Raw genomic sequence first — 10,530 nt, forward strand, 5'->3', positions numbered from 1 at the left:
TCCAAGCTCTAATAATTTTGTAGTTAGTTAATGTTTACAGAACAATTTCTCTAATCAGAGAACAGCCTCTCAGAAATGTCTTGCATTAAAAATCTTTCACTGCAGGAAACATAACAGACACAGTAATTTGGATCAATGGACTCATAGAAATTTGCAAGACAAGTCCTCCAAAATAGCCAATACAAAACAAAAACACAAGTAAAATTGGATCACACAACACTTTCCTTTCAGGATTAAACAAAGGCACAATTATGAAATATTTACATGGTCTATACTTGTAGTTCCTATGGTAAAATTAGATGCCCAAACTGCACACTTGCAGCAGCAGCAGCAACAACAACCACAGCAATTACTAAAAGCTTTTGCTCTAGACATCCAATCCGTAGCGTCCATCCCATTAGCTACTTTCTACCCAGTTAACACAATTAAATAAGGCAGCTGTTCCACCATAGCATGCATTTGTTGAGTCAACGCCTTCAACATCAGTATTACCATATTCCTGCATTTTTCAAGTTTAGGATGAGAAGTAAATGACCTTTGTAAGGAAACCGGAATAATTTGCACTTGACTGACTTTATATAACATGAAATAGAGAAATGCTATGGCACGTGGTTCCAAGAAACATAAAGAATAACTTGTCATTGATTGACTATATTTAACATGAAAAAAAAATAGGCCCTTGGTTCCAAACTGTGGTCATCAAAACAATCTAATTCTCTTAAAAGATGTGTACTCTACAAACACAACACATGTTAAGATGTGTACTCTACAACACATGTACTCTACAAACACAACACAGGTTATGCGTATTAGTCTCTGAAAAAGTATAATTAGGTAGTATCCATCATAGCACGACAAATGAAAGAAGAAAATACACCTACAAATTAGCTACACCATGGAATCTTGATCGATTCTTCTATTTCTGAGCTATTTAGTTACCTCCAAAACTAATATAGGTCAAACAACCAAAAAAAGGAAAAGAAAACTCTTAGGTAGTATATAATGACTCCTTTGTAGACAACCTAAGGCATTAAACAGACATTCCAACAACATTCCATCGTTAACTTCAATATGAAAGCCCTTACCATCCTTAACTTCAATATGAAAGCCCTTACGTCTTTCCCTTTTTATCTTGTGAGAACAGTACATAATAGGTGGTTTGTTACCTCATAGAGATCACATCTTCCACTTCAGTGCAGAAGGCCATACACAACAAAAATGTGTATCCAACAAAGATGTAGCATCCCTATGCAACAAAGATGTTTCTATCCAAGGTGTAGACTGGCAAACACAACAAAAATGTAGCATAAAATGCCACTCACCTTGCTCTTTGTAGATAATGTAACCCATGCAGAAGAAGATCAATATAAATGGCAGTATCATTGGAGCTAAAAGGAAGTAAGTGAGGCCAAGGAGCACAAATAATAGAATCCTTGGTATCTCACTGTGGTATGGGATCGATGGTATGTCAAACTCATCCTTGCTCTTGCTAAAATGTCTTGTTACGAGATCACTGATAAGAGGGATCGTGCAATTGAGTGCCCAAGATAAGCTAGTCCATGATGTTACCACATAAGCAATGAAAAATGAAGCCTAAAAAACAAGCAAATGGCTTAGCAAATTTTGATGTCAAACAAATTCTCTTAACTGACACTTCAGCCAAACTGCCATTTAGCAAAAATTAAATTATTGTCGTCAAATTAATAAAGAAAATTATGACTAGCCCCATTGTAAGCAGGTAGGAGGATAATGAGTTGTGCTTATTTGAATAATACATACCAAGCAAGCCACTCAAGAACAACATGCTGTACAGGAAAGTAAACAACAACAGGGGGAAAATACTAAAGCTTGTTGTAGGAAAGATTTTGGTTCAGAAAACATTAATATATACTTAGCGAAACACAACTAATCAGAGTATCAAAATTTCAATCCTAATTGGTGACATCACTTGTTGATACTAACCTGAACCACCATATACCAACACAGTTCACCAGTAGCTATGGATATAGTAGGGCTTTGTCGGTTGTAGATTTTAGCTATTGCCCTATAGGCTTGGTGGTTATCAGCATCAAACTGTATTGGTGCCAACTATCTTGGATCAAATCTAATGCTATATCACTAGTCATTCACGATTAGAAACACAACTAATTGTACCTAGGAGAGAGTAGGCGCACAGGGGAGCTGCGGGCGAAGAGGAGGAGACACTTCGACGGGCGAAGAGGGCACACGGGTGCTGGGCGTAGAGGGAATCGGCGGGGAGCTAGGGCTTGCGAGGTCCTCGTTGGCAAGAGTAAGCACGTGATTCTTCTCCACGGGCACGGATCCTCCACCTGATTCTTCTCCACAGGGTTGTAGGTGTTACCTCCGGTCGTAGGCGCAGAGGAGGAGGGCTGGCGTCGGCTGGAGAAGCGAAGAGGAGCACAGGGAAACACAAAGAGAATCTTGTACAAAACCCGACAAAAATTCATAACTTTATGCAATAAAAAGCAGATAAATAGAAAATTTGGCCGGATTTGGTAACCTGTGTAGAGCTAGAAGCGAGGTGGCCTTTCAAGGGCATACCTCTCGGCGAACCAACGATCAGCCTCCCTCCATGGAACATGTTTGCGTCGTCGGCTGGAGAAGAAGTGGAGAGGAGAAGAGGGGCTTAGGGTTTGCTTATTTTTTTTGCGCTGACGGAGCATTTCTTTTCGGGCGATGTTGGCGCCGAGAAATACATGCGCTAAGCACGTGCTTTTTTTTGTCGTGTAGCGACGGACGCAGAGGGCGCAGGGGACGCGGGCGCAGAGGATCCGTGCTCCGCTCAAGCTGTCGACTACGCCGCCTCGACGACCCAGTGGCAACGCCACTGCGGAGGGCACCCCGCACGTGACGTGGCGAAACTATAACGCTGAAAAAAAAACTGGGAAAAGAAAGAGAAAAATAAAATGCCGCCTTTCTTATCGCTCACTGCATGTTCGATCAAATGCTTCAGAGCGCTAAAAGGAGGTGTTAAACCTTAATCGTCGAGCGGAGATCGAAGATGGAGAACAGCGCGATCCCAGAACCGTGGGTGCACCACCGCCCCTACGCCTTCTCGGGCGACAGCGACGCCCCCTCCCTCCTCTCTGGCTCCACTTCCTCAGTCGTCGGCACCTCCCACCCGAGGCCGACTCACCGGGATGCGCCTGCCGACGAGCGCCTACCGAAGAAGCGCAAGTCGCAGGCCTCCAACTCCAAGCGCTCGCCGGTCGCTTACTTCACTGCGGACCCGGCCCACTTCCGCGAATTGGTCCAGCGAGTCACCGGCGCCACCTCGACGGCCGCAGCAGCGTCCCCGCTGTATCCGCCGGAGGCGGCAGGGAACTTTCCTCTCCCGACCCTCGGCGAATCATCGTCGCTTGATCCGGACGGCTTTGTCCAGCCTGCGGTTTTCGGACCTGATCCGGCTCTCGCTGAGTTCGATCCGTTGCTATTTGTCTCGGGTTCTCCGACGCCAGAGCTGGATTTGTGGGGCGTTTTGTGAGCAAAAAAGCTGTTTTTTTTTTAACAGACGTCTGATGGGCAACGAACGGCTTTACGCCGTTCAGTTCATGAAGCGTCTGAGCTGTGTATTACAATACCAGATCGTAACTAAAAGATCTTATTTATAAAAAAAAAAAAAAAAAACAGACCAAGAGTTTTGTTGAAAGAAAAACTCAAATCTAAGTTGCTCTTTGTCGATTCCACCTAACAATTAAAGATAAACAAAAAAAGAAACAACAAAAAATTCCCGTCGTTGGTCTTTTAGAAAACAAGAGAAACAGAATTTGTTTTTTTTTTAAAAAAAGAACTTTTTTTTCAAACATATCTCTATACGAAAAATAATAGCATAACAGATATACCGAACCTTCAACAAAATCAATTTTAAATTCTAGTTAAATTAAAATTTAAAAACCTCATCTCATGTCTCAACTCTCAATCTCTATACACCAATAAATTAAACTCAGAAAAAGAAACAATATTGCTTCCTTTTGTTATTATTGTTGGTTCAGCTCACTTATTGAAATAGCGAACTAAACCTGTCCCCAGCAGAGAACTTCTCATACAAATACGCAAGAGATCAAATCCACTGCCAACAGAAGGATGCAAAATCTAAGTTGTGCAACCAAATGATAATACAAAATTCAAGATACATAAGCGAAAAATCTTCCGACTGTTCAAATATAGTTATCATATAAACAATAAAATACAACAACAGTCTGATGAGTCTGCAGTGGACACTTTTTCTAGCTAATTTTTAAGTCAGTTACGTGACACAAGCAGCACAGTTCGATTTGAATGTTATAAATAATTCTTATAAATAAATAGCTAATACAACCATCAGACACTGAACCAAATGGAACTTCCAACTTTCTTTGGTGTGTCTTAGCCCATTGCATACCTCTGGGTCCAGCTCCTAGCGGTGGTCTCGTACTTGGTCCTATCTGTCTTGTACATATGGGCAATTTCAGGAACCAAAGGATCGTCTGGATTTGGATCAGTTAAGAGGGAGCAAATTGACAGCAGCACCTATAAGGAAAAATTTATAAAAAGCTCTCAATGTTCCGATCGCACAATAAAAACACGCCATAGATTCCAATTATTGGAAGTTGGAAACTTGGATCTCGAACTCTAAGGTATATGTATTTACTAGTAACATACAAACCATCTTTTATTCACATCAATTTCATTATTCTCCTAAAGTTTCCATCTTCAGCTCTGTTCAATTCAACCTATATACTAACAAATAGAATTTGATTGTTTTTGACATTTATACAATCTTACTTTGTTTTTAATTTATTTTATCATTTATTGAGATTATCTAGGTGTTGTCGGACAGTAATCATTTTTTTATTTTAGCATTCCTAATTCTTTCCTAGTTATATTAGCATTCTCATCAAAAAATAGTTTTACTATGATTCTGCAAACAATGCAATATACAAGATTGTAGAATCATGCAGATCCCGTGCAAAAGTCTATTCAGTAGTTTTGATCCAAAGGCTTTTTTTAGTAAAGGTCGAGCAAGGGCATAACTCATGAATATAGCAAATTAAAGGATAAGCAGTCAACTTACCTGAACGTACTGGTATACACTACTACTAGCTGATTAGGGTGAGCAAATTCGATAAGATAGATTATAGATAGATATAAACAACTTTCTAGGATAATTTATAAAGGGAAAGAAAAGGGCACCTTGGAAATAGTTAAAGCAGGACTCCATTGCTCCTTTAATATGTCCAGGCAAATGCTTCCATTGCTGTTAATATTTGGATGGAAAACCTTGGTCCTGAAAGCAACCTGCCGAAGGTGTCCCCAATAAGTGAGCAAATACATAATGTTTAACTGTTATTGACAATTTGATTTTTTAACGTGTTCAAGTGAAATGGTAATCCTATACCTAAAATGTGCATCAGATGCAACAAACATTTTGGACAAACACAGCTTGTGCACACCAGGTGATTTATCCTTGACCACAAAAGACTAATGGCCCAAGCATCACAATTTCCCTTCGCTTTAGTTTGACTTTTCTTTTAAAAAAATAAATTGGAGACTAAGAAGATCAGATTTTTAACCTAAATTTTCATGGCATAACTTGGTAAATACAAAATCAGTCCTCAACATTGACACCATAACAATTCAAGCCAAAACTTCTGAATACTTTTAGCTTATCCAAACCAATTTAATAGTCTAAACCTTCTATTGGTGAACAAAGGTGAATATTTATTTATTATCCACTAAACCCTATTTTCATAACCACCATCATATGCAGCGTGACAACCCTAATTTGACCAATTTCAATATGTACACCATTTAATTCAAAATAAACCAACAACACTAGACTTCCATACCTATGGTATTTTTTAACATGGAACGATTATATCCACTCATATCTGAAATTTTAATATGATGAACAAAATTTAAAAATATAGCCTTCAGTGCATGGTTGCAGGAAAAAGGAAAATATAGTTCCATCCACCATAAGGGGGCTAACAAGTTTCCTAGTATCATATGACGCTGCTACTTTCTCTCAGTTTCATGTGACCTTTACTACAACGATACTGTCCATGGATCAAATTATTTCGTGAATTGGATTTCACTTGACTGTTTACGGCTCTGTTGCGTGTGCTCGGTGTAGTAGTTTTATATAAATGTATCGTCGTGTTATTAAGTATTTTGCTTTAAGTTCTTTTCTCTATAAGAGGAATAGAATAACCCGATTCGAGCGTAATGATCATATGTTTGTAATGCATTGTATGTCTCATAATAGGTCCCTTCTTCTACCATTTCCGGAAGTCGATGACTATTCATAGCTATTACCTTGACACCAAAGAAGAGTTCAACCCAATGCTTTATTTCTGTCCTAGTTGATCCTGATTCGACATTAGAGGTATATTGATTGTTCCCGAATAACTGAATACCTTTTTCAGTAAATACTACATATTTGATTCCATACATAAATCCATTTGCTTCCCTATGAGTTCCAGTATCGATAAGAATTCTAGTTCTTACTATTCATATGTTATGGTATGAATATACCATACCATACCAATTCGTTATGGATGGATGATGAGATTCCATTGATACAAAGCCAATTCCAATAGACATATCAACTGTACAAATGAGATTCTATTGCTGAATTAACTGAAATTATGAAACTGTAACAGATATTCTTTATTGAAAATGAAATTACAATTACCATTTTAAGATTGAATTAAATCCAGATAGACTTAGATCAAAGAAAACAATAGACTGAACCAAATTATCATATAATCAAGAAGCTAGAACTAATCCTAAGACTACCATCCAGGGTTGCATGGAACTTTGAGGTCAGGGTTGCGTGGAACTTATCCATCTAACAGAATGATTTACTATTGGACTAAATCAGGTGTGTGGTTTGCTTGGATCTAACTTTATTTTTAATTTAAAAAAATAATGAACAGTGAGAATTATAGAAGTTAAACAATAAGTTATTAATCAGTAGTTTATCCTACAATGTGGTCAATACAGTAGCGGGAGTTGCCGCAGCCATTGAAACAATTATCAATGCATGGGTTGGAAGTATAATAGTACACATGTTTGGATTTAAATATGAAAAACCCCAATATTCTCATGCTTCTATTGAGCTTTCTCATAGCATCCATGACTATCAGTTTGGAAATGACTCACATAATATTATAAGCAATCACTATCAAACTAAGGAGTGGCATTTTTGGCTTTCAGCAAGAGAGATGTCTCTAAACTCCATGAGTTCAGAATAGTAAAACTAGATGTCTCCAGATCATTGTACATCATAATCCTCAGTTGCACATCATTCTCTTGTTATGAATCATATGATGTGATGAGTGTAGCATTGGCTTCACCAAGTTAATATGTGAACCTCAAAACAAATGAAGAAATTGATAGTAATAGAAATGGTTATTTTTCACTTTGGTTAAAATAACCTTAGGTGGCTTAAATGGATAATCTGGAGGGAAGTGGATGGTGACGAGAAAAACACCCCCTGCATATGGACTGTCTGATGGACCCATTATCGTAGCTTGCCAGTGGAACATGTCTTCAGCCACAGGGCCTGCAAGAAAACAACTCAAAATACCACTTGATCCTCTGTTGAAATAGTAAGGCTTGTTTGAACCAAGAATGTGATTACAGAACTTAACAATCCCAAACCAACCAACTACTACAGAGTGTCTTCTAAACCAGCAAGTTATTGCTATGGAGCATTGCATTACTGTTACTGAACAGAAAAGTACATTATGTATTGGAGCATTATCAGTAATAACAACTGGAGCCACCAACTCTCAAGTCTCAATAATGAAGGTAAAAAAACCTTAACAACAGTTGTACTTGTAAAGTTTTCCACGTGATCAGGAAAATATTCTACTTTGCAAGCCAAAAGAAAAAGAGATTGGTAATTACAGGACACAAACCATAAAAACTGCACCAGGAAAGAATAACAGAGCTATTTCAGCGACATATTTTCTTTAATATATAAACAAATACTTCCTGGTGTATGCTTATGAAAAAACAAATTATGTCAGCATCCACACATGCTATATTCCTGTTCTTCATAAATAGTCGATATTAAACATTTAATGGTATCACTGTCGTCATACTAACATCACCGTATTATTCCAGATGCAATAAGTTAAAACATGGTTTTCTGAAGACTATGCATTGTGTAATGTAATATAAACTTTTAGATATGTAACAATCCTATATATCCCGGAAGAGCAAGCTTGGCACGATCAGCGACAGCGGATCTAAGATTGTTTGATATGTCTTTTAAGTTCCTTAAGATTCAAGCTGCTCATAATTTTTACCCGAGATAGAACGTAATCCAGTAATGATCTAAAGCCAAAGAGCTTATGTTGACAAAAAAAAAAGAGAGAGAGAAAATGGAAGGAAGAAAAGAAAAGGAAAAAAAAAACAGATACAGATGGGAAAGACCAGCGCTGCAAGAAGTAGGAGGATCCTTCTGCAGATCCTTGAGTTCTTTGATGATCCTCCTCGAGGCCATGAACGATGATCTAATCGTCCAAAACCTGCCAAAATCAAAGATTCAAGAGCGTGAAGGGAGCTCGATCGAGATAGAAAAGGACAGGAATCCAGAGAGAAATAGAGGGAGAGACTTACAACTCGCCCTTTCCCTTTGTCGCGGCTGGAAAGGCCAAAGCCGAATAAGAAGAGGAAAGCGGACAGAACTGCGGTATTTTGACGCGAGTACGATTTAATTTAAATGATCCTTTCCTTTTAGGACCACTCATACTCACGGACAAATCACGTGATGATGATTTTTTTTTATCAAAAAGCAAAAGAAACACTTGGTATGATGGATTCAAAAACTAAAGAAAGTTTTCTGTACAGAAAACTTTCTGTTGTTTATTTCATGCAAACGGATGGACTAATAATCGTTTCCCTTGTTTACTTACTTTGAAATAGTCGAAGGATGGATTTATGAATCCATCCACCGATTGAATTGTTAACAAATTTTTATCCACCCAAAATCGGGCGGAACACCATTCTTTCCTTCTCGTCATCTCTCACGTCCTGTCCTCAACCTCGCGAGTCGCTGATAGTCCTACGCAATTGGCCAAAACACAGGTCTCCTCACGGCCACTCGCGAATAACGACGTCCCCTCATGACCGCTCGGTTTACTAGCAGCGTCTCCTCATGACTTTGTTCATGCCAAACCATTTCTCACTACCTTGGGTTGTACCGCTTCTACCTCCGCCATAGGTTCTCCGATTGGGATTCCGGATTCCGGTTATCTGCCTCACCAACCATCCTTCGCTCTGTGTCTTCGTCACGGCGGTTCATGACCAAGAGGAAGGATTCCTGGAGCTAGGCAGTGCAACACACAAGCAGCTGAGATGGTTGTGGCTCTTGACGTCGGCAGTAATACAGGGGAAGTGGCAGTGGAAGGTGTGGGAACACTCCGCCTTAAACACCGGCGTCCCCTAGCTCACCTTCGGGCTTTGCGAACAAATCCGGCAACGACTCTACTAAAAGAACAAGCTGCAAACTTTAGTATGAGAATAAAAACCTGTAAAACGAAAAAGCTATCCAATGAAATCTCAAAGCCAAAAGACAGGAATTAGATCGATTTAAAGAAAAAAAAAGGAACCTTGGAGAAGTTCTTGAAGAGGGCAAATTTAGAAGGGGATCTCGGAGACAAAGGTGTAGAGAAGGCCTTTCTATGAAACAGAGCAGTGTTGCGACTCCGACGGTCGTACCGGCTGCAATGACTGGGGCTCGCGAAGCTCTGGCGCTAACACGAGCCGCGGCGTGGACGGATTACTGTGCCTTTTGCCGTCGGATAAAAATCCAAGCTTGGCACAACTCCTCGAACTAGGTACAGGACCGAGCGTGACAACCCTCTCGGTTGCTATGGCTTCCGCCACCTCTCGCCGGGCCACCGTGCAAAAAGCTCTCCGTCCCTCTAGTTCCCATACCTCTCCTCCTCTTCTGCACTTTTCTTCTTCTCCTTAATTATTATTGTCCAGTATCTCCCTTCTCTAACCTTCTAGTCCCCCTTGGAATACCTCTACCAGATCTGTCATCGCTATACAACAACACTTTTTATTTCTTTTGCTGCTTCATTTCTTCCGTTCTCTTCCTTCTCTTCTCTCTTCCTTCCCTATTCCCTAGGGATTCTCTTCTTTCTTTGTCCTTTTCCCTCCCTTTCCCCTAGAGATTTTTTTCTTTAGCTGATTCCTTTCCCTAGTTGATCCGTCTCTCTGAGTAAACTGACCCTAAGCTGCCAAACATGCTTGTGCTGAATTTGCTCCAATATTTACAGAAATAAAATTTAAATTTTTCAAAGATTTGATGTAACGATAGACGGAGGTCTATCTGGTATGGGATCAATTGTCATAGTAGAAATCAAAATGAAGATGATCAATATCTGGATGTATAAGAGCAAAGGTAATGATCAGTCGGGTAGTCAAGCCCCCACTGATGAGAGATAGGTCCGAGTAGACTTACAGTCTAGCTCAGGATGATGTGTAAGACAATTAACGCTCGATACG

General features: G+C 39.5%; 2 protein-coding genes across 4 annotated transcripts; both read right to left on the reverse strand.

Annotated features, from left to right (window-relative positions):
• Positions 1 to 204: 204 nt before the first annotated feature.
• LOC122047977 lies at positions 205 to 3,575 on the reverse strand. 2 transcript variants are annotated; one of them, XR_006130700.1, is made up of 4 exons: positions 2,998 to 3,575; positions 2,522 to 2,902; positions 2,155 to 2,441; positions 205 to 499 (listed from the first exon to the last, which is right to left on the reverse strand). XR_006130700.1 is itself a non-coding variant. In XM_042609540.1 (3 exons), the coding sequence occupies exons 1-3, from the start codon at positions 2,600 to 2,602 to the stop codon at positions 409 to 411; spliced, it is 459 nt and encodes a 152-aa protein (XP_042465474.1). In that variant the 5' UTR covers positions 2,603 to 3,472; the 3' UTR covers positions 205 to 408. The 2 variants fall into 2 exon arrangements, 1 of the variants encoding a protein (XP_042465474.1); XM_042609540.1 differs by having other exon boundaries at positions 2,522 to 3,472.
• A 600-nt stretch (positions 3,576 to 4,175) lies between these two features.
• On the reverse strand, positions 4,176 to 10,149 carry LOC122047988 (ubiquitin-conjugating enzyme E2-17 kDa-like). 2 transcript variants are annotated; one of them, XM_042609556.1, is made up of 6 exons: positions 9,627 to 10,149; positions 8,635 to 9,501; positions 8,449 to 8,543; positions 7,443 to 7,570; positions 5,194 to 5,298; positions 4,176 to 4,530 (listed from the first exon to the last, which is right to left on the reverse strand). In XM_042609556.1, the coding sequence occupies exons 2-6, from the start codon at positions 8,763 to 8,765 to the stop codon at positions 4,387 to 4,389; spliced, it is 603 nt and encodes a 200-aa protein (XP_042465490.1). In that variant the 5' UTR covers positions 8,766 to 9,501; positions 9,627 to 10,149; the 3' UTR covers positions 4,176 to 4,386. The 2 variants fall into 2 exon arrangements, with proteins under 2 accessions (XP_042465490.1, XP_042465499.1); XM_042609565.1 differs by having other exon boundaries at positions 8,635 to 9,504.
• Positions 10,150 to 10,530: the final 381 nt, after the last annotated feature.

This window comes from Zingiber officinale, chromosome 1B, assembly GCF_018446385.1.
Source record: "Zingiber officinale cultivar Zhangliang chromosome 1B, Zo_v1.1, whole genome shotgun sequence".
Lineage (NCBI taxonomy): Eukaryota > Viridiplantae > Streptophyta > Magnoliopsida > Zingiberales > Zingiberaceae > Zingiber > Zingiber officinale.